Raw genomic sequence first — 22779 nt, 5'->3', positions numbered from 1 at the left:
TAAACGTAAGCCTTCAACAATACACTAAATGTAAAGTTCTCCAGACCAGAAAGCATCTGTCTGTGTATCACGCTGATGCAACATTAAAGCCCTACTGAGAATGACAGAAAAATCTTTAAATCCTAGGTGTCAACAGAAAACTTAGGGTCTCTAGTGTCAAGTTTAAGGTTGCTGCCTTAGACCAAAAGCAACAACACATCATTAAGCAGAAGGCTGAAATACAGCTGAACACCATCTTTCTAGAAGTCAGAATACCCTGTTTCCCACACATCGTAAACCCAGTGCTCAGGCATTTAGAACTGTCTGTTTTTCCAATATGAACAGCAACAAAAAGGTGGGGCTGAAAAGTGCTTTAAGTGGCAACCATACCAAATATTTTATTTGTCTCAGCATCCAAGTAGCTTGGATTGTCACAGTTCTGACTTGAGCACAGTCGATTTTCTCCAGATTCCCCCCAACAGATATTGGGATCCACTGGTGTTTACAGCAACAGAAGTTCTTCCTTGGCAAGTTTTGTCTCTGCAGTCTTCAGAACAATAATGCAACACATGGAAATATGGCAAAATATTAACTTTGTGCTAGCCATCTTTATGATTCAAAAATACTGAATCAGAATACCAAGAAAATCTAGCACATTTTAGGAAATGTTTCCTTCTTTATTTGCAGTCTTATTAGATTAATTTATTCCTATCTCTGTATAGTCAATTTGAAGAATGAATTAGAGGCACAAACAATCCTTTCAAAGATCAGACCAGGCATTTGCAGTAAGCAGAAGGCTGCCCTTTAAGTACTGCTCACTGCGTCAGGACTGAAGTCTACAAAATTCCAGCGGAATCCCCCATCACTCTCCTCTTGGAGGAATGAACCACTGTGATCACCTGTGCACAGTTGCCATGACAACAGAAAATGCTTGGCAAAAAAGTTTAGCCTGGTTTATTTGTTGAGCAAGAAAAAGAAGGTTTTGTCTTCTTCCTCAAACTAAAGCGTGACGAAAGGAAAACAAGAAGCACGCTTTCCTTTAACAAGAATAGTTACAGCTACAACAGTACTGATAAGGAAGATGGGTCATCTCTCAGCATTATGCTCGACTCAAAGATGCTAGCCAGCCAGCAAACAGCATTTGCTTAGCCATACAGTAGTAGAATTATCCATAGGAACTTTGAACTACAACGCTGTCAGTGTCTGGGCTTTTTAACACAATGGAGGATTATTATTTTAAAACCCCTTCAGCATAAGAATAGAGATTCTGATCCTTTGTCTCTTGCAGGTTAACTGGACTGTTGGCAAACCTCAAAGCTTTAGTTTGAAGTCATCCACTCCAAGGAGAAGAAAGAAATGTATATTTTTTCTGTATTCTGCTTGTTCACAAAACATCCAAAAACATTTGCTGCACAGGAATCAGATCCCTCGTGTCATCCAACACAAAGCCTTTAAATTCTATAAACTGAGACAAAACCTGAGAATTCCAGATCTCTGAACAAAACTTAGGTTAAAATTATAAGACTCAATCAAGCTGTTTAAATAAAATAAGGCCCTCCTGAATTATATTCACACCATGTTATCTGTTCCAAAAATACCAAACTTCATACTGATTGTCTATTGTGCTTCAATAACCATTTTGCAGCATTGTTAACTATGCCACACTGATTTCCACAATAAACACTAGACAAAAAACCCCACAAAAATGCAAAATACCAAAACGTTGTAAAGATTTAACAAAAGGGGATGATTTCACCGAGGTTATAACCTTTAATTATATGATTTCAAACAAATTCAAGTAGCAATTACATCCTTTCAAGCTCCACAGAATTTAAACCAACATAATTAAACAATACAGCGAGCATGGATCTAATTTTACAGTAAAGAATCATTTTAAAAATCCATCTGCTTTAATGGTTCCCATTAAGATACATACACACACTTAAAAAACGGCACCTGATTTCAAGAGAGAGACACCCTAAGATTTTCTTCAGGGATGTGAAAGAAAAACATGTACAGCATTTACCTTAACACACTCCCCCATTCCCTAGACCAGCACACCTTTTCAGTCATTCTGAACAAGGAGAAACAATTCTTGGAGACAGACATCATAAAGCAAAACATACAGCATTTGGAGCTTCTCAACATCTTAGCCAGGGGTACTAAATGGAAGCATGTTCACAAGGAATACATGGATGGGGAAAGCTGTAACAAAAGGTTACAGGATAGGGTGGAACAAGAACAGAACACGTCCAAGAGAATGAGGCAGCTCAACAAAGAGGTATTGTTATGGGCAAAGATATGGGCAAAGCGGTTGGGGAGTGACTGAGGAACTGCGTCTGGAGGGGCCACCACTCAGAAGGTCTCGGCTCCAGTCCAGGATGTGGAGTGGTCAGTTGGCAAGACGAAGGAATCTAGCCTTGTGCACATAAGCAAGAAGAGAAAGACACAAGGGATCGCAGCACCTAAAACGAATACATGAGGCTGAGCTGCCAGTGAGAGAAGAAAGAGATGGGAGAGAGAAGACCACCAGCCATAGCTGGGATCCCAGGGGAGGGAGGGAAAGAAGAGGCACGTGTAACAAAGGCTGCCGAAATGGAGAATGAATGGGGAAGCCGGAGAAGGGAGACACGTGAAACTAAAAGCCAAGGTGGGGTTTGGCAAACGGGGGACGGGGGGAAGCAGCAGCAGCAGCGACAGGAACTGACACACTGGTGGGAAATTTAACAAGGATGCCAGAATATGGAGCCACCGAGAGGGGAGGGGGCTGGGTGGGGAGGGGGAGTCCTTATCCAAAAGGGAAGGGGGCCTTTGACAGAGGACCAAAGGACGGGTGCAAATGGACGGGGGAAGGGAGATGGAAGACCAGAGGGGGAAGACAAGGGATGGGGAGACAAAGAGAGGGGGAGCCCCTCCAAAGGGCATGGGGGGAGGGGGGGAAGGGAGGAAACTCTCAAGGGGGAGATGCAAGGAATTGGGGTGGGGGGAGAAGGAAGAAACTCTCAGGAGATGCTGGCGAGGAGGGGCTGCAGAGGAGCCCAAGCGGGGGCAAGAGCCAAGGAATGGAGGAAAGGATACTTGGGGGGGGGGGCACTAGGGGAAAGGGTCGGGGGGAGAAATGGGGCACAGGCCAAGGATGGGTGGGGGGAGACCTCCAAGGGGGCGGGGGGCGGGAGGCGAAGAGAGGGGGCCAGTCTGTGGGGGACCCCCTCAGGGGGCAGCTGGGTGTGCCGCGGGGGGGCGTGTGCTTGAGGGGGGCTGCCCCTCCCCCCAGCACCTCCTTCGCCTCACCATTTGCGCACTTTCTCGATGGCCGCCATCACCCGCTTGATATCATCCTTGGCGCGGCTGCGGGTCTCGGCCCGCACCGACCGGCCCGACATGCTGCTGCTGCTGCTGCTGCTGAGGCGAGGGCGGTGAGGGAGGCGGGCGGGCGGCGCTGAGGGGTGGGGAAGGCGAGGAGGAGGAGGAGGAGGCAGGCCGGGCCTCGCTCCGCTGGCGGCGCCCCCGCGCGCACAATGAAGCCCGGCTCGTCGGCTCAGCCCGCCCGGGAAGGAGCGGAGGAGGAGGAGGAGGAGGAAGGCGACAAGGAGCGAGCCGCTGGCTGGGACTGGAGCGCCGGCCCCCGCCAGGCCCCCGCAGTGCGCATGCGCCACCTCGCGCACGCGCACACCCCGCTCCTTCCTCCCTCGCCCGCCCGCCCGCCTGCCTCCGCGGGGAGAAGCAAGAGGGGAAAGAGGCGGGGCCTGGGAGAGAAGCGGTGGGCGGGGCCTCGTGGCGCCATTCCTGGTCTGAGGGGAGGAGAGCGGCGGGGCCGCGAGGGGGAAGAGGAGCGCGGTGATGGGTGGGCTTACTCGAGAGTAACCTCCACGGGTCACGGCGCCTCGCGCAAGTTGCACGTTAACACTAAAGCACGCACACAAAAAGACTTTTCGAATTAAAACGTTCCCATCCCCCCCCCCTCCCGCACTGGGCAGTTCAAGGTTGCCAGCTGGGCGGGAGGGGCGGGGGGCTGTCCTGTCTCTTTAGTAAAGGCGTCCTGTGGGGCAATGAACAAGTAAATCTTTCCCTGCAAGGGAGCCAGATAATGTCCCTTGATAATTGCTGCAGATTAAATTAAAGGAAAACAAAGACCCGCTGATGTGAAAATAGGCCCCAAGAAGTATCGATCCCTTCAAATGTTGAGCCCCTTTTTAGAAATTCCCAAAGTTGTGTCACTGGGAGTGGCCAAAACCAAAGCATCCCCGTCCAGAGTGGCCTCCTGGCACCGTTTATCCTGCACCAAGCAGAGGTTCATGGGAGAGCTCCCAAGTAGAACATCTGCTTGGCATGCAGGAGGTTCCCCGGTTCAATTCTTGTCTTTTGGCTGAGAAGACGCCGGTGGTGGGAAAGGCCTCAGCATAAGATCCTGGAGAGTAGAAAAACCCCAAATGCCCACTGCAGCCCCTTCCAAGAGGAGAAGAAGAAGAAGTTTGGATTTATATTCCCCCCTTTCTCTCCTGCAGGAGACTCAAAGGGGCTGACAATCTCCTTGCCCTTCCCCCCTCACAACAAACACCCTGTGAGGTAGGTGGGGCTGAGAGAGCTCCAAGAAGCTGTGACTAGCCCAAGGTCACCCAGCTGGCGTGTGTGGGAGTGCACAGGCTAATCTGAATTCCCCAGATAAGCCTCCACAGCTCAGGCGGCAGAGCGGAGAATCAAACCCGGTTCCTCCAGATTAGATACATGAGCTCTTAACCTCCTACGCCACTGCTGCTCCTTGAGAGGAGAAGTATGTTCTTTCTGAGAACAAGAGTTTGTGGCAGCGTGTGCGGCTAGTAACCACACTGGTCTGAACAAGATGGATGGATGGTCTGGTTTAGTATATGACAGTCTCAGGTGTGTCCATGTGTGTATTCAATAGTTGAAGCCCCCCTCCCATGGGATATACAGTGACATAAAGACTTAGCTGGCAGTATTTCTGCTTCTGCAGTCTTTGAAAGGCATTGGAGCCCAGCCAGAGGCACAAAACAATACCACCACCTCACAGGCCATGACCAAACCACTGAACACAACATTTTCCACTGTAAGAATAGCCTCAATGTCCTTCTTGGCACCTGCCTTGCAAATATTTCACATGCCAACCAAGTCTATGTTTAGGACCCTCTGTGTCTGACGTGTTAACCAAGTGCCATCTTGCTAGTGGACAAAATCAATAACGACCCATATTTGTGCATTATCAGTCACAGCCCTCCATCTTGTGGAATGGCATTAGGAAGTGGTGACATTAGGACATTAGTGGTGACATTCTCCTGACTTTCTACAAACTGTGCAAAACGGAACTATTCAAGAGGGCTTTGGTAAATAGGACCCTGAACTCTCCTTAGAAACCAAAATGACTAAACTGAGGCTATCATGCTTTGGTCACATTATGAAAAGAAGAGCCCAAGAGCGGTGGGGCAGTGTAGAAATTCAATAGTATAAAATAAAATAAGAGACACTGGAAAAGACAATAACACTAAGAAAGGATGATGGCAACAGGAAAAGAGAAAGACCCAATTTGAGATGGACTGCCTCAATCAAGAAGGCTTTCCCCACTTACCATTTGCTGCAAGCTACTCCGGGAAAGTAGCGCGGGGTCCAGTGGCGCTCCCCACTTGCAAGGGCAGCAACCACGCAGCCGCCCCGATGCTGCTGCTCTCCCGCCCCTTCAGCGCGTGTCATTTTTGGCGCTGAAGAAACGGCACCTTCAGTGGGAAACACAACCCCGTGGAAGAAATCACTCATGCCGGGAGCGCGCTGGGAGTAGCGCGCCGCAAATGGTAAGTGGGGAAAGCCCCAAGGAACCCCTGGCCCTCCATTTGCAAGATCTGAGAAAGGCTGTTTTAACAATAGGATGTATTGGAGGCACTGATTCATAGGGTCGCCATGAGTCCTTTCAAGCGACTTGATGGCACTTAATACACACGCACAAACAGGACCGTCCATCATTAAATGATTCAGAAAGTCACTACACTACTGTATCACTGCCTTTTGCTGCAGTATCCTCCAGAGTGGATAGTTTCCACCCCATTTAACTGACCGTGTTTATATCCTTATGCTTGGGTTCAGGTTTCTTGCAGCTCAGTTTTAGATTTGTTTGTTTTCCGATTTCTTCAGTCCTAGCCCTATTGCACTGTTCATTGGCTGTCCCATCTTGTTGGTTGCCCTTGACTTATACCATGTAATCTGCCTTGAGTCTCAGCTAGAAAGGCAGGCTATAAATAACAAAAATAAATAAATTCAAGGCCTGGGCTTTTTCAAGCCGTTTCCCCTGCTTGTGGAATAGCCTTCATGAAGAGGTTGGGAGTATCTATTCTCCTGATTTTCTGGAGTTATGTCAGAGAGCTCTGGGGTCAGCTTGAGCCAGGAGGAGGCGAAAGATATGCTAGCGAGGCCTAAGGTGTTTTAAACATGCTTTTATTGTATTTTATATCACTTCTGGTGTTTGTGGTTCATCTTGTTTGTTTTATACTCTTTTTTTCTTTCTGTCACCTGCCTTGGGTTTTGGATGCTCAGGAGAAAGGCAGGTACCCACGTGACCGAGGTGAGTGGCGCCTGGGTAGATAGCCTCCTTTCCCACCTCCCAAGATCCCTCTCTGGTGGCAATGTGTACCAGAAATATCCACACTGGTCTGAACAGGAACCCAGCTCCTCATCCAGAAGCAAGTTGCTTAATTGTTTAAATATCTGGAAGTATTCTGCATCCTATATCAACTGCCCTCAGACTTCATAAGCAAAGATAGGCAACGCAGCCCAAAACAGACGCTAGGGATTCTTTGGTTAGACTAGTCCGAGAATCCTTTCTTGAGCACTAAGTTCCATTAAGAGCTCATTGTGGCTGGAGCATCACCTTTAATAAGACAATATAATTTCTGCAGATGCTTCAAAGGAAATAGATCGTTAGAGCAAATACAAAAGAAAGAATGAGGTGGGTTAGGGGTCATCAAGACTTGGGTCATTGCTCCTGGTATCAGATGTGCTTTCCATCGTTACCGCTGGTTCAGGAATGGGTAAGCCCAGGATTTCTGCCACAAAATGTGTTGCTGTAATTTCCTCTGGAATTTCTTCCGCAATAAAGGCTTCTGCACCTGGAGCAGAAAGGAGGAGAAAAGCCCAACGTAATTTATCTTAGAATTTAGTACAGCTTAAAAACAGTGGGCTGTGGAATAGAACATCTACAAAGCTAAGTAGTTCCTTCAGTAGGAAGTTGGGTGGCTATTCTTGACCCCCTTCAGAAGAGGGGCAGGCTCAGTGGTACAGCACTAAGGGTTACAACGCTGGGGTTCCAGGTTCAATTACTGGCACCTTCAATTATCTTATGTAGCAGGTGCTAGGAAAGATCCTTTTCTGCCCGAGACCTAGTAAGACAATAGATTTCAATGAATGGGCAGTTAATACATGGATTTCAGATTGAAAAAGGCTGTCCATTGTCGCCACTTCTATTTGTTTTAGCACTAGAAGTGTTGGCCACTAAGATGAGACAAACTCTAGAATTAAAGGATTGAAAGTAGAGGGAGAAGAATTCAACATGAAAAGTTGTGCTGATGGTGTGTGGTGCTGACAATCACAAACCCCCACTTGTCGATGCAATAAATAATAGAACAATTTTTTAAAAAAAATTGGATCACTTTGAAGCTATAAAATCAACAGGAAAAAGACTAAAATAATTTTTTTTTAAGTAGGAAGAGGAAAATGTGTAGTAATACTTCAGGATGTGTAGTACTATCAATCCAGTTAAATATTTAAGAATATTTAAGAATATTTAACTGTGCAAAATGACACTCCGTTCAAAGATAATTATCAAGCTATGTGGGAGAAGACGAAGAAGACCTGCAGAGATGGTCTAATGCCGTGGTGACGAACCTACGGGGCTCCAGATGTTCATGGACTACAATTCCCATCAGCCCCAATTGGCCATGCTGGCAGGGGCTGATGGGAATTGTAGCTCACGAACATCTGGAATGCCATAGGTTCGCCACCACTGGTCTAATGTAAAAATCTCGAGGCCAGGGAGAATTTCTACAATAAAAATGAATGTACTGCCAAAATTAAACTTTTTATTTTGGAGGTTACCAATTTAAACACTGGGGGTAAAAAACCTGTGAAGGAATGACAGAAACAAATCAGTATATACGGAATGGCAAAAAGCCAAGAATTAGATTAAAAGTTCTTCAAGATGAGAAAAAGAGAGGACTAGCCGTACATACCCAACATTTTAAAACGTTGCTTTGGCAACAGCTGCCACCACAGCAGAAGGATCTTCACTGCGTGACTCAGTGTTTCCCAACCTTTTCGAGGTCAGGGTACCCTTGACCTCACTCTTCCTATCTCACGGTACCCCTGCCGCCACCCTCCATCTTCCCCTCCCATTGCCCCTGCTTGCCACACCCCCACCTTCCCCTCCCAGGGTGAAGGGAAGCACTGGGGGGTGGGGGTGGCTGCTGACCTTGTGGCAGGCCTTGCCCCATGGGCCAGCTCCATGTCCTTGCTGGCGTCGGTGAGAGACACCACAAAAATGAGGGGGGGCGATAGTGTTGCCGCGGTACCCCTGGGACATGCTCACGGCACCCCAGGATACCAGGGAACCCTGGTTGAGAATGGCTGGCGTGACTGGAGGTAAGCTGTGGTAAGAATTTTGTAGCTGGCTCCACCTCCAGCGGCCATCATTTTATGGCAGCCATTTTGTGGCTGTGCCCACCACACTGTGCCAGAATCCCAAAGGAGCCTGCAGGCTTCAAAATAGGGGTGGCCAACCTATGGCTCTCCAGATGTTCATGGACTACAATTCCCCTCAGCCCATGGGAATTGTAGTCCATGAACATCTGGAGCACCATACGTTGGCCACCCCTGCTTTAAAAGGTTGAGGACCGCTGGAGTGAACTCAGATGCTAATTTCCTCTTTTTTGTTTTGCAAAATGCTACCAAAGTACCTGTGGGGTCGTAGGCGCCCACCTCCAGGCGCCCTCCCTCGGGGTTCATGCCCAGCAGTGTGGTGAGGCACTCAGCCAGCTCCTCTTCTGTGAAATGCTCTCCTGTTTCGAGGAAGATGAACAGAGATTGGAGACTGCCTCGGTTGTCCCGCCCCCTCCGCTTGTTCTCAGGGCTCGGCTCGCCCACCTTTCTGCTGCAGCCAGAGCAGGAGGTCATCCCTGCCCATGCTTGGCTCTTGATTCTCGTCCTCATAACCCAGCACTCGGAAGGCAGCCTCGATTTCTTTGGTGGACAACCCGAAGGCTGGCCGGTGGTTTATATAGAGTTTGATGAAGTCCCCCAAGTCGATCTCAGTCGCTTGCTTTCCGGTCTCGAGATAGTCACCGAACTTGACCTCATTCAGCATGCTTTCAACCTGTAGGAATAAAGACGCATCGTCATGAACACAACAACTGGATCCAACAGAATGTCTGGGAGTTCTGTTCATTGCCAAGGCAATTCAGCACCAACTCTATGGTTAACAAAGGACACTGTGGTTATCAAAGGACACTTGAGTCAACAAAGATTAAACTCCTGGGTAAAAGTTGGGTCAGAACCAGTGGTGGGATCCAAAAATTTTAGTAACAGGTTCCCATGGTGGTGGGATTCAAACTGTAGCGTAGCGCCAATGGGGCTGGGTGGGGCATGATGGGGACGTGGCCGGGCATTCCAGGGGCGGGGCATTCCTGGGCAGGGTTGTGGCAAGGACGCAGCTGCTGCGCCGGTCCTTGGCCGGGAAACGAATGCACGCAGGCGCAGGCTGCCACGCACGCCGGTGCACCTCCTGCTAGACTGCTTCAAGTTCTGTACGCTACTGCTGAGAGGAGGGGCGTAACTAAGGCAAAAATCACATGGCAAAATCACCAATTAGTAACCCCCCCCCCCCAGCACACACAAATAATTAGTAACCTACTCTCGGGAACCTGTGAGAACCTGCTGGATCCCACCTCTGGTCAGAACATCTTTTTTCCTGACTTCTCCTTTCCACACTGACTCTGCATTTGCTCTCATGAGTGCGGGAATCAGGGCTGCCATCGTAACATGCCATCCGTTTTTTTTTTGGTACCTTTCTCCATGTATGCATACAACAATATAACAATTCAATTAACATTTGAAATAGATAAGTGGCAATAACTGTTCACAGAACGTTATAACACTATAACAGTTATTTTTTGCTTTGTTTTTTAAATCCAAAAGCCATCTGGTGGCACGGCAAAGAAACCATGTTGGGAAAATGGCACCCACATAAAGGTGAATACAGAAAAATGCAGCCAATATCGGCAGGATTTTTTTTAGGGCAGGAAATCGTGTGCCACTCCTTCAGGATGGCAGCTTGGACTGAGTTGTTCCTAAACAGGTTGGAATAAAGCAGTTTTTTTGGGGGAAACATTCGGAAGAGTAAAAAACTGAACTGAACTGGGGCAATTGCAGCATGATGCATTGTGGACGCTCCAAAAACAAAACAAAACAAAACAGTCTCTAGTTTGGAAGCCAAAGTGAAGAGAAATATCCATGTAGAGAAAAAAACCTAGATGGATGCTGGTAGCTGGGTTTCTGCTGGCATAAAATGCCCTCTCCAGAGCACATATGCCAGCCAAGGGGCAAATAAGAACATAAGAACATAAGAACTAGCCTACTGGATCAGACCAGAGTCCATCTAGTCCAGCTCTCTGCTACTCGCAGTGGCCCACCAGGTGCCTTGGGGAGCTCACATGCAGGATGTGAAAGCAACGGCCTGCTGCTGCTGCTGCTCCCGAGCACCTGGTCTGCTAAGGCATTTGCAATCTCAGATCAAAGAGGATCAAGATGGGTAGCCATAGACCGACTTCTCCTCCATAAATCTGTCCAAGCCCCTTTTAAAGCTATCCAGGTTAGTGGCCATCACCACCTCCTGTGGCAGCATATTCCAAACACCAATCACACGTTGCGTGAAGAAGTGTTTCCTTTTATTAGTCCTAATTCTTCCCCCCAGCATTCTTCCCCCATTCCACCAGAACCTGGCACTTGCATGCCACCCCCAGCTATGCTGGTGTTCCAGGGGCATTCCAGGGGGAGGGGCAGACCTTTGTTGGCCTCTCTCGGCCTCCCGTATGCCAGCAGAGCTGATAGTGAAAATACCGTGCAACTTTTGTGGCGTATCTCCATTCTTCCCTATGCGGGAGTTGATGGGTGTGTGTGTGTGTGTGTGTGTGTGCGCGTGCGTGTGTGTGCGTGTGTGTGCGTGTGTGTGCGTGTGTGTGTGTGTGTTGTTTTGGAAAGCACTGTGGAGCAGGCAGAGAGGTTCTCAATTCCACAAATATGCCAAATCTTCAATGCTAAGTTGCAAATTATGCATTTTATGTTGTTAAAGCACTAGAATGCATTTAGGCTTGGTAGAAAAATTAGTATTGCATAGATTTCAGTTGCTTCCATGTGGAAAACAAATTGTCTCCAATGATTGTACATTCCTGCACACATACATTTATATGCTTAGTATGCACCCTACATCTTTCAGGAGGGCTAAAACCAAACAACATCAATTCTAGGAACTTACACTGGTACATTGGGGCCCATGGGGAGTATACAGGCATGAACAAGAGGGACGTTTGATCAGAGTAATGATTCAGCTGGCATGCCTAACACAACTCACATGGCTGTCATGTTCTGCTGGTTTAACACATTTTGGGTTCAAATGCAAAGCCAGTCATATCCGGTCTCTTTCCTCCTGCTGGAGATGAGCATTTTATCAACGATGGCAAACAAGGAGATGAAGAGGTCGCAGATCTCCCTCATCGGTCCTCTTCTCACACACACACACACACACACACACACCCGCTGTTTCCCGCAAGCAGAACTGTGCTGACCCTGCTCCCATTGTGTCTGCACATCTCTGCTCAGTGGAGGAAATTAGGCCATGAATCTGCCCTGCTACACACACGACTGAGCAGGGAACTGGGCTACATATTCAGTCATCCTTGAAGAGCTGCTGGTGTTCTTCACACCAACCAGCACCCCCTCTCTGATCTTTTCGTTACTCAGGCATTCACACACAAACACACACACACACACAAGTACACATGCACACAAACCCCTCAGGAGATGGAAGCGGTCGTTTTAGCTGTGCTCTTGCAATAACTCTCCACGACTCCTAAGTGCCAAGCCACATTTTAGACCCCACACTCTCTTCCCAGCGCGTGCCTGCCTTTCCTTCTCGTTGCTCAGATAATCATTTGTGCACTTGGGCGGTCAATGCAACCAAACGAGGGTGCCCCAGAGGAGCAGAATGCACAAACTGTAAAAGTGGGAACGTGGAGGAAGTCAACATGGGCGCTTTGAAGACTCCCTTGATGCTCTCTTCTGCAAACATGAAAACACCTGGCCCAGTTTTCTTCCATTTTTGCTCCAGCTGCTTTCTAAGTGATGAACCCAAACCGGCAAATTGTGCCTTTCCAAATGCTGGGGCAGCGTGTGACATCTGATCGCATTCACATAGGTCTTAATTGAAACCAAAATTTTCTCGCCCACTACAGGTGCTAAAATTAACTTAGCAAAACTAGGCAAATGGTGCTGTTAGCCGTTGCAGCCATTGGGAACAAGCCACTGTGCTAATTGATAGAGAAATTTGGGTCTGAATCCAAAGATTCAGGATCTGAAGATGCCAGCCACAGATGCAGGCGAAACATCAGGAGAGAATGCTGCTAGAACATGGCCATACAGCCTGGAAACCACACAGCACCCAAGTGATTCCGGCCGTGAAAGCCTTTGACAATACATTGATAGAGAAATGTCACGGCCAATGCCTTTTGAGTTTCATACCTTGCATTCAGACATCACAAACGAACTGGATCCGTCAAGGTAAGAATGGCTTGGTTGAGATTCTCATTTTGTAAGTAACAAAAAACTGTGATTTGTTAAAGTGGCAGTTAGTTTTGAACCAGGAGGTCTTTGAATGCTGGCACAAAGAGCAGGTGATAGAAGGGGAGTGGGGGGCACGTGAGCATGACAGTAAAATAATTTTCTTCTGAATACAGCAACTGCTGTCTGACCGTAACCTTTTCCATTTTGTTCTCCATCTGCAGTCACATACATACACATTTATTATTATTATTATTATTATTATTATTATTATTATTATTGTTGTTGTTGTTGTTGTTGTTGTTGTTGTTATTCTAACTAACTAACTAACTAACTAACTAATTAATTAATTAATTAGTTAATTAGGTTTATATACCACCCTCCCCCGGAGGGCTCAGGGCGGTGAACAACATATAAAATAGAGCACATATATCAAATTAAAACCATTAAATATCAGTTAATACGGCTCTAATAAATATGGGTAAATATATGGGTAAATATAGGCATGCCAACTGAGGACACACTTTGTGCATCTGAGCAAACAGGCTCCACAAATGCTCGTGCTACGATAAACCCGTTAGCCTTTACGAGGCTCCTCTTCTTTGTGTTTTTTTTCCCCAGACTTAAATCATCCTGGTCGCTCTACTTCTGTCACAGTGTAAGCGAGATCAGAAGGTGTGACCTTTGAATACATGCCGTGTTCCTGCTTTTTCTGACCTGCTCCTCTGACGGGTAGAATCCCATTGCTCGCATGACAAAAGGAATCTGCTCCAAGGGAATATGCGTTGACACCTTTCGTGGCTCCATGGTATTGATGCCTTGATGACACAACTGTGCATAGTAAAAATAGTCTTCCAGTTCCTGGAAAGAAATGTAATGCAGAACAGAAGTTTTGGGTGGAGAAGGCAAACCTTTTGAAGTGGCAAATCAGATGACTAGACACATTAAACAATTGATAGTAATTCCTGCAGCACTTTGCATTCTGGTCCTAGGGACATTTTTATGTATGCCTTTCTCACTGAGACTCAGGTAGGGTTGGGAAACACCTGGAGATTTTAAGGGTGGGGCCCAGGGGGGGTGGGGTTTGGGGAGGAGAGAGACATCAGCGAGATATAATTCCATAGAATCTACCCTCCAAAGCGGTCATTTTCTTCAGGAAACTTATCTGAATTGAACTGAAACCTTTAATGGTGGGCGCTTCCCCACTTACCTTGGTCCAAAGGTTGCTGCGCGCAACTCCCAGCACGCGCAATTCCTGGTGCGCACCCGGGCTTCCCCACAGAAGGCGCCGTTTCAAAAGGCGCCAGGAATTACGCACGCTGAGGGGGCGCGACAGAGGCAGCGTCGGGGCGGCTGCGCTGTCGCCGCCCCTGTAGTGGGGAGTGTTGGGGGACCCCGCGCTACTTAAGGAGAGTAGCGCGGGGCTTAAGGTAAGTGGGAAAACGCCCAATCTTGCCCCGAGCACCATTTTCTGCCAGTACGCCTCTGATTGATGTACGTTGAAAATCTGTTTAGTATCTGCTTTTGGGTTGATTTCATAGACCGACAAAGCACAGTCTGAACTCACCCTGAAGAATTCGCCCTCTCGGCCACCATCCAGTAGGTTGTAGAATGGGACCAAGTCCTTCCCGCCCAGAGAAACAGCTGCTTCCAAAACGCTAGGAGAAGCAGGGAGACAAACAAAACTCTTGGGAGGTGACATTACAGAAGTCCCTGAAATGAGTTTCCCGCCATTAAAATTCTGAACCTCTGCACAAACATGGAGAGGTAAACAGAACTCAGATAAAGAGAGGAAAGGGTGTAAGAGAACACGCATCCTGCATTCTCAGCACTACCAGCAATGTGTAAAAACCTAACACAGAAATAATGAGGCCCATCAATACCCTCAGAGCAACTTAATTTGAAATTAAGTTAATTAAATCCTTCAGCCTCCAACCCTGCCCCCGCACGAGCTGAGAGACGCTTGCTTTGTTTGGCTGTGTTTCAGAAAGCAGCTGTATCGGTCTCCAGTAGAAAGCTAGATTTGAATCCAGTAGAAGCTTGGAGACGAACAAGGTTTTTTGGGTATCAGTTTTCGAGAGTTAATGGGTGCTTTGACTCTTTAAAGCTCGTACTCTGAAAACGTTGTTGGTGCTGCAAAACTAAAATCTAGCTCGTCTGGCTTTGTTTCAGTTCCAGCGATGCACTGAAGACACACAATGAGTAAAAAGGTCGTCAGCAGTAATTAGAGGCATAGCCTGTGAGTTCTAAAGAGTGAGTCACACAGAATCATAGAGTTGGGAGAGACCACCAGGGCCATCAAGTTCCACCCCCTGCCATGCAGAAGTACACAGTCAAAGCACCCCTGACAGATGGCCACCCACTCTGATTAAAAACCTCCAAAGGAGGAGACTCCACCACACTCTGAGGTAGTGCATTCCACTGTCACACAGGAATGGTCAGGAAGTTCTTCCTGATGTTTAGGTGGAATCTCTTTTCCTTCATCACTGTGTCGGGGGTAATTGTTTGGGTCTTCTTCTTTTTTCTTCTTTTTGAAGATGGGGACAACATTAGCCCTCCTCCAGTCTGCTGGAACTTCTCCTGTTCTCCAGGAGTTCCTTCCTGAGGTCACAGCTCCACTAGGCTGGTCTAGGCTAAGCCTCTGTAGCAATGCTTCAGGAGCTTAGCTTTGGGCCCCCCAGTGCCCAGGGGGACATGTGCCTGCCACTGAGTGCCGCGCCCTGCCTTCCTGGCCTGGGGAGGGCAGATGCCGGCCTGCAGGGAGGCTGGGAGGGGGGCGGGGCTCGGGGGCGTGTGGTTCAGGCGCACACCGTTTCATCATGTGATGAAACGGTGTGCATCTGGGGACATGGGATACCCCATGTCCCCATTAGAACATAAGAACATAAGAACAAGCCAGCTGGATCAGACCAGAGTCCATCTAGTCCAGCTCTCTGCTACTCGCAGTGGCCCACCAGGTGCCTTGGGGAGCTCACCTGCAGGAGGTAAAAGCAATGGCCTTCTGCTGCTGCTGCTGCTCCTGAGCACCTGGTCTGTTAAGGCATTTGCAATCTCAGATCAAGAGGATCAAGATTGGTAGCCATAAATCGACTTCTCCTCCATAAATCCGTCCAAGCCCCTTTTAAAGCTATCCAGGTTAGTGGCCATCACCACCTCCTGTGGCAGCATATTCCAAACACCAATCACACGTTGTGTGAAGAAGTGTTTCCTTTTATTAGTCCTAATTCTTCCCCCCAGCATTTTCAATGGGTGCCCCCTGGTTCTAGTATTGTGAGAAAGAGAGAACAATTTCTCTCTGTCAACATTTTCTACCCCATGCATAATTTTATAGACTTCAATCATATCCCCCCTCAGCCGTCTCCTCTCCAAACTGAAGAGCCCCAAACGCTGCAGTCTCTCCTCATAAGGAAGGTGCTCCAGTCCCTCAATCATCCTTGTTGCCCTTCTCTGCACTTTTTCTATCTCCTCAATATCCTTTTTGAGATGTGGCGACCAGAACTGAACCTGTATATAATGCAAGTTCTACTCAGATGCTAAATATTGTGGAGACGCAGAGACCACAGGTAAGCGCTAATTAGCTCACAAGAAGACTTCCTTCGTAAACAAATTACAGAGGCATTCGGTGCTGCCTGGAACCTGGCCAACAATTATGAAGAAAGGATCGTTTATATTCTACTGCTTTCATTTAAAGCTTGTGCGAACCGGACCTCCTACTGATTAAGCTGCATAAATCAAGGTGTGCGTCTGTGTGCGCACGAGAGAGAGAGAGACACACACAAAGAATTAATAAAATCAGGACTCTCCCGCTGCACTCTTTTCTTCTGGACGCTCCACGAGTGGCAGGCCTTGTTAGGAAAACCCCAGGGAATGACTGTGCCCATTTCAGCCAGTGTCCAGAGCATCACAACACAGCCACCAAGGATGCTAGGGGGACGGGGGATAGCAGACCCCCTGCCCCCCCCCCCCAAAATGCAGTCCCTGCAACCCTACTGGCTGCGGATGTCAGTATACCAGCAAAAAGATTTCTCCTCTCCTAGGAAATGCAGAAAAGCTCGTACATTCCTTTTAACGGCAGAAAGCAATATTTCAGCTTTCCCAAAAATGCTGGAGCCAGCATTTCGTAAGAACAACAAGGGCACGTTGTGCAATTTCTGCTTCACAACAAAAGAACGTCGGAAGAAGCTTTTTCCTTCCCTTTCCACGCAATTAGAATCAGAGAGGCTGGCACGGAGGTCTCATCCCTCAAAGACTGGCTGGGCAATTTTCCCTACTAGCAAGGGCTTTCCCCTGCTAGCAAGGGCTGATCTTCATGTTACACAGTCATCATATTTGTTGTGGGGGGAGCAGGACACAAGAGGTTTTTACCGCCACCCAGTGGTGGGATCCAAAAATTTTAGTAACAGGTTCCCATGGTGGTGGGATTCAAACTGTGGCGTAGCGCCAATGGGGCTGGGCGGGGCACGATGGGGGCGTGGCCGGGCATTCGAGCGGGGCATTGTAGACGCAGGGCTGTAGCAGGGCGCGGCCATGCGGCGATCGCGGTGGGAAAGCAGAATTAATGCACGCAGGCGCACGCTGCCACGCACGCCGGTGCACCTTCTGCTAGACTGCTTCAAGTTCTGCGCGCTACTGCTGAGGAGCGGAGGAGGGGCGTATCTAAGGCAAAAATCACGTGGCAAAATCACCAATTAGTAACCCCCTCTCGGCACACACAAATAATTAGTAACCTACTCTCGGGAACCTGTGAGAACCTGCTGGATCCCACCGCTACCACCACCACTCTGGGATGCACTAACAGACAACAGCAGCTTCAGTCTTTCCCTCTGTGCTGTTTGTGTCCACAAGTTGTCCAGGACAGTTGCTGTTTGTCCTGGTTCAACAATCATGTTCCTTGTATGCGATTCCCATATAACTTTACACCATTATGCTAGGCAAGCGCTATTGCCCCACACTGAATAGGTTGGGCACCCACAAGAACCAGAGCCAGGAGGCTACTGAAGCCTGCTTACTCCGCAGTCTGGGAGAGCATCAGACAAGGTTTTGCTGAGCAAGACACCCCTCGCTGGGACTCCGTCGTGGGGACCGGGAAGAGAAAGCTCTGCCATTACTTACTTTAAATTAATGTCCCATTTCATTGCTGTGAAGTCGTCGCCCCCTGATGTGAAGATATGGCAGCCATCGGGGGAACAGATGAAATCAGAGACGCCTGATGGGTGGCAAATGAACGCGGAGGATTTGTGAGGGTTCCCGTCGATAGGCAAGATCTGCAGCCCGATCTCAAGAGAAAGGAGGGGAAAGGGCCTCAGTCCCCAGAAATTAATCTAAATTAATTAATCTAAATTAATCTAAATTTTTATTTATTTTTTTGTTTTTTTTTTTGGACTTTTATACCGCCCCATCCCCGAAGGGCTCTGGGCGGTGTACAACACAAAAGGAAACAATGTAGGCAATTAAAACATTTAAAAGCAGCGACAACCGTAAAAACATTTCTAATAAATATAATAAATTACAATAAGATAAATGGCGTTCAGCAGTCTACTATTATAATGGCGTCCAATATTCCAATTCTAAAAATTCCCTCCCCCTCCAAAAGGGAGGAATGGCGAGTCTGAGATGACAGTTGGCCCAGGTGTCAGGGCCGGAGGAGGGGGGCACCATCAGTGGCCGGTTCCTCCAAAGGCCCGGCGGAACAGCTCCATCTTACAGGCCCTGCGGAACTCACCGAGGTCCCGCAGGGCCCGGACAGTTGGAGGAAGAGCGTTCCACCAGGCCGGGGCCAGAGCCGTAAAGGCTCTGGCCCGTGTGGAGGCCAGCCGTATCGCCGAGGGGCCAGGGACCAGGCCCCTGGCCTACAATCCGCACGTGCTGTGGGCTAGTCTCTGGAAAGAAAATCTCAGCTCCCGTTTCTCTTACAGATAAAATCATGGAGATATTGCACAAGCCTTCTCTGAAGAATGTGACTGAGGCTAGTTCAGAGGCTTAGTGAGGGCAGGAGGACAGGCAGAGCAGCAGTGGCGTAGTGGCTAAGAGCAGTGGCTAAGAGCAGGTGCACTCTGATCTGGAGGAACCGGGTTTGATTCTCCGCTCTGCCGCCTGAGCTGTAGAGGCTTATCTGGGGAATTCAGATTAGCCTGTACACTCCCACACATGCCAGCTGGGTGACTTTGGGATAATCACAGCTTCTCGGAGCTCTCTCAGCCCCACCTACCTCACAGGGTGTTTGTTGTGAGGGGGGAAGGGCAAGGAGATTGTAAGCCCCTTTGAGTCTCCTGCAGGAGAGAAAGGGGGAATATAAATCCAAACTCTTCTTCTTCTTCGCAGCTTCTCATGACTCTGTGTCTGTAGCCACCAAAGGCTAAATTATGCAAGATCTATACCAAGGGTTCCTCTCCTGTAAAAATCCAATCAACAGCCTGCGGCAGCTCCTTCAAACAATGGGGGAAGTTACTGGTGGGTGAGGATGCTTAACCCTTTAATCTACACACCTTCTGCAATACAGGTAGCCAAAGATGCATTTAGCTCTGTGGGTGGAGGAAAGATCTGAAGCCGTGCCTAACTTAGCTGCAGCATTCCACTGCCTCCCCTCTGTCTTTGGGTAGCGTCAGAAATCATCCTTGAAGGGTCATCACCTACCTTGTCTGTTGTGATGTAGGCCAGATACCTTTTCTCAGGATCACAGCCCTCTGCAAGTGGAAGTACTTGTATCTTCTCCAGCGGAGAGCCATACGTAGGTCCCAGAACAGTCTTTCTAAAAAGAGAGAGGGAGAAACAGAGGCTCATTCCGCACATGCAGAATAATGCACTTTCAAACTGCTTTCAGTGCTCTTTGAAGCTGTGCGGAATGGCAAAATCCACTTGCAAACAGTTGTGAAAGTGGTTTGAAAATGCATTATTTTGCGTGTGCGGAAGGGGCCAGACTGACAGAGGAACTATATTAAGAAGAGTTGGATTTATATCCCCCTTTTCTCTCCTGTAAGGAGGCTCAAGGGGGCTTACAATCTGCTTTCCCTTCCCCCACCTCCCCACAACAAACACCCTGTGAGATGGGTGGGGCAGAGAGAGCTCCGAAGAACTGTGACTAGCCCAAGGTCACCCAGCTGGCATGTGTTGAAGTGCACAAACTATTCTGGTTCATCAGAAAAGCCTCCACAGCTCAAGTGGCAGAGCAAGGAATCAAACCCGGTTCTCTAGATTAGAGTGCACCTGCTCTTAATCACTACACCACGCTGGCTCAGGATATAGAAATGGTGAATTTAAATGGGGATTAGGCAAACCCCTGGAAGAGGACAGATCCATCAGTGGTTCCTAGCCACACTAATGAAATAAACTTCCAGGTTCAGAGGCAGTGTACCTTAGAAAATGAGATGTTGGGAGCAACACCAGGCAAGGCTTTGGCCTGCATGCCTGTGTTTTTAAACCTGCCAGGTGCATCTGACTGACCACTGTGGGAAAACAGAATGCAGCACTTGATGGACCTTTGGTCCACTTCTTTCACTGCCAAGATGACACCATTACTACAGAGCCAGAAGTTGGACTCTGATTTCTGCTCGTACAAACTGACGGCCCCTCCCAAAGCAGGGGCATACCATCCACAGGGACATATGGGGTGAAATGTCCCTGGGCTGCGGCCATTTAGTCACGTGGGGGGCGGAAAATCAGCTCCCACACCCCTCCTCCTGATGGTGACTTTGAGATGGCCTGGTGCAAAAAAAAAAGTTGTTTGGTCGTGGTGGGAGAGGGTGACCGCCCATATGGGAGGGCGGACGGGTGGAAAACTCAGATTTTGCACTGGGCTACATTTTCCCTGGATACGCCTGTGACCCTAGGCCATAGGGCAGAGGTGGGATCCAGCAGGTTCTCACAGGTTCCCGAGAGCAGGTGACTAATTATTTGTGTGTGCCGAGAGGGGGTTACTAAATGGTGATTTTGCCACGTGATTTTTGCCTTAGTTACGCCCCTCCTCTCAGCAGTAGCGCGCAGAACTTGAAGCAGTCTAGCAGGAGGTGCACCGGTGTGCGTGGCAGCATGCGCCTGTGTGCATTATTTTTCCAGCCCAAGGACCGGCGCAGTGGCTGCGTCCTTGCCACAGCCCCGTCCAGGAACGCCCCGCCCACAGAATGCCCAGCCACACCCCCGTTGTGCCCCGCCCAGCCCCACTGGCGCTACGCCACAGTTTGAATCCCACCACCATGGGAACCTGTTACTAAAAATTTTGGATCCCACCACTGCCATAGGGCCTCAGCAACTGCCCAACGAGTCAGCCCTGTTACCTGCACATCATTGTGGTCACGTTATAAAACTTCATTTTGTACTGATCGTTGGCAGTCAGGAAAAAATATTCCATCATGAGAGGAGGGTACCAGGTGATATATTTTGGGACCGCGCTCTGCTCCATGCGGACCCTTCGGATAACCACCAACTCGTCTTGGACGCTGTTCTCCAAGTCATATTCTACCTGCAAAAAGACAAGCGTCAGCCTGAGAACGGAACCATTCTGCACAGACTGACGGCTCACCTGATTTCACTGCAGCTGAATACAGCTCCATCGATTCCGTCGAAAATAAACTGCATTACAGGTTATAATGCAAGTCTCGTGCGTGGCTTCAGCTCCCCAGAGGCCCATTCACACAAGCAAATCATTCCTGCATTTTGAAATCATCCAGTGATAATGACCTCGGCTGGGTGACTCAGCCTAGTAACCACTGAGATACCAGCAAAGACCAACAGATTTCTCCCCATTTACTCAGTGGTGGGATCCAAACATTTTAGTAACAGGTTCCCATGGTGGTGGGATTCAAACAGTGGCGTAGCACCAATGGATTAGGACTGGTGAGGAGCACGACGGCTTGGTGAGTCGGGCATTCGAGGAGATTATGAGACGTGTAATTTCTCTGTTACTGTAAAAAACTCTTATTGTAAAAAAAAGTTCCTAATTTCCAGCTGGTATCTTTCTGTCCATAATTTAAACTCATTACAGCAAGTCCTATCGTCTGCTGCCAACAGAAACAACTACTTCTCCTCTAATTGACTGCCTGTCAATACTTTCAAATACTTAATTTTGTTTCTAGAAATCAAAAGAAGGAGACTTTCCTTAAACCAGGAACTTTACCATATTTCTAAAACATGTTTTTAAAACAGCCCAACAGGGAGAATTGTCCCGTTTTCTACCTTCGCTAACCAGCCACATAGGAAACAACAGGACTTTATGATTTTTGGACCTAATGGAATTTCTAATAGAAAAGCAGACCCAATTGGTAACCCCCTCTCGGCACACGCAAATAATTAGTAACCCACTCTCGGGAACTGGTGAGACCCTGCTGGATCCCACCTCTGCATTTCCTTCTAACTGGCAATCTTTAACACACACAAATCTCTCATGCCAAGAGCCATCTGGATTATCAGAAACTGTTGGATCTCCGGGAGAACTGGTTGGTCACTGCGTGAAATAGGATGTTGAGTCAGTGATTGGATCCGACAGGGTATGTTCCCCAAGACTGAGCTCTTCACACTTTACTTTAACCAGTAGGTGCTCTGGTCCTTTGCATTTGGGGTAGGTGACCTACCAAAAGCCGATCTTCTCCCAGACTTAACAGCCGGGGCTGATTGCTGTCTAAATGCACTCCAAAGAGAATGGTGCGGATGGGCTTGTAATGGGAGCGCAGGGCTGCTAGACGCTCCCAGACTTTCTTCTCGTTTTCCATTATTGGTTTATACAGGGCTACTGCCATGTTGTCATCCTGAAGGGAAATATTTTTAAAAATTAAAAACTCGCTTGGCATCAATGAATTTTAGCCTTATTTCCAAAGGAGCCAAGGGTCTTGCAAGGAACTGTGTGCGGGAATATGATTCGGACATTTCCATCCCTCATCCTGCTCTGTTCGTCTCTTGCCTTGACAACCCTGCAGGACTGTCGTACGCCAGCTGTGGCTTGATGGCACTTCCCACCCCCACCCAATACCCCCCAGCCCCGCAGCA

General features: G+C 48.4%; 2 protein-coding genes across 2 annotated transcripts in view; both read right to left on the bottom strand.

The window, feature by feature from the left end:
• BCL7A (BAF chromatin remodeling complex subunit BCL7A) overlaps positions 1 to 3630 on the bottom strand; it is a 33307-nt gene extending 29677 nt beyond the window's left edge. The window contains exon 1 of the mRNA XM_048514916.1: positions 3271 to 3630. Within this exon, the coding sequence (XP_048370873.1) occupies positions 3271 to 3362 (92 nt within the window). The 5' untranslated portion in view covers positions 3363 to 3630. The remainder of the gene's footprint in view (positions 1 to 3270) is intronic.
• A 3202-nt stretch (positions 3631 to 6832) lies between these two features.
• The window catches only part of CFAP251 (cilia and flagella associated protein 251), a 48545-nt gene continuing 32598 nt past the window's right edge, over positions 6833 to 22779 (bottom strand). Inside the window, exons 14-22 of the mRNA XM_048514532.1 lie at positions 22368 to 22541; positions 21075 to 21259; positions 19438 to 19552; positions 17917 to 18080; positions 14372 to 14462; positions 13522 to 13665; positions 9118 to 9346; positions 8931 to 9032; positions 6833 to 7088 (exon numbers count right to left, since the gene is read on the bottom strand). Coding sequence (XP_048370489.1) covers positions 6934 to 7088; positions 8931 to 9032; positions 9118 to 9346; positions 13522 to 13665; positions 14372 to 14462; positions 17917 to 18080; positions 19438 to 19552; positions 21075 to 21259; positions 22368 to 22541 — 1359 coding nt within the window. The 3' untranslated portion in view covers positions 6833 to 6933. The remainder of the gene's footprint in view (positions 7089 to 8930; positions 9033 to 9117; positions 9347 to 13521; positions 13666 to 14371; positions 14463 to 17916; positions 18081 to 19437; positions 19553 to 21074; positions 21260 to 22367; positions 22542 to 22779) is intronic.

This window comes from Sphaerodactylus townsendi, linkage group LG13 (genome assembly GCF_021028975.2).
Source record: "Sphaerodactylus townsendi isolate TG3544 linkage group LG13, MPM_Stown_v2.3, whole genome shotgun sequence".
NCBI classification, from domain to species: Eukaryota; Metazoa; Chordata; class Lepidosauria; order Squamata; family Sphaerodactylidae; genus Sphaerodactylus; species Sphaerodactylus townsendi.
Note: the sequence above shows the minus strand (reverse complement) of the source record. Positions and strands in the feature narration are given on the sequence as shown.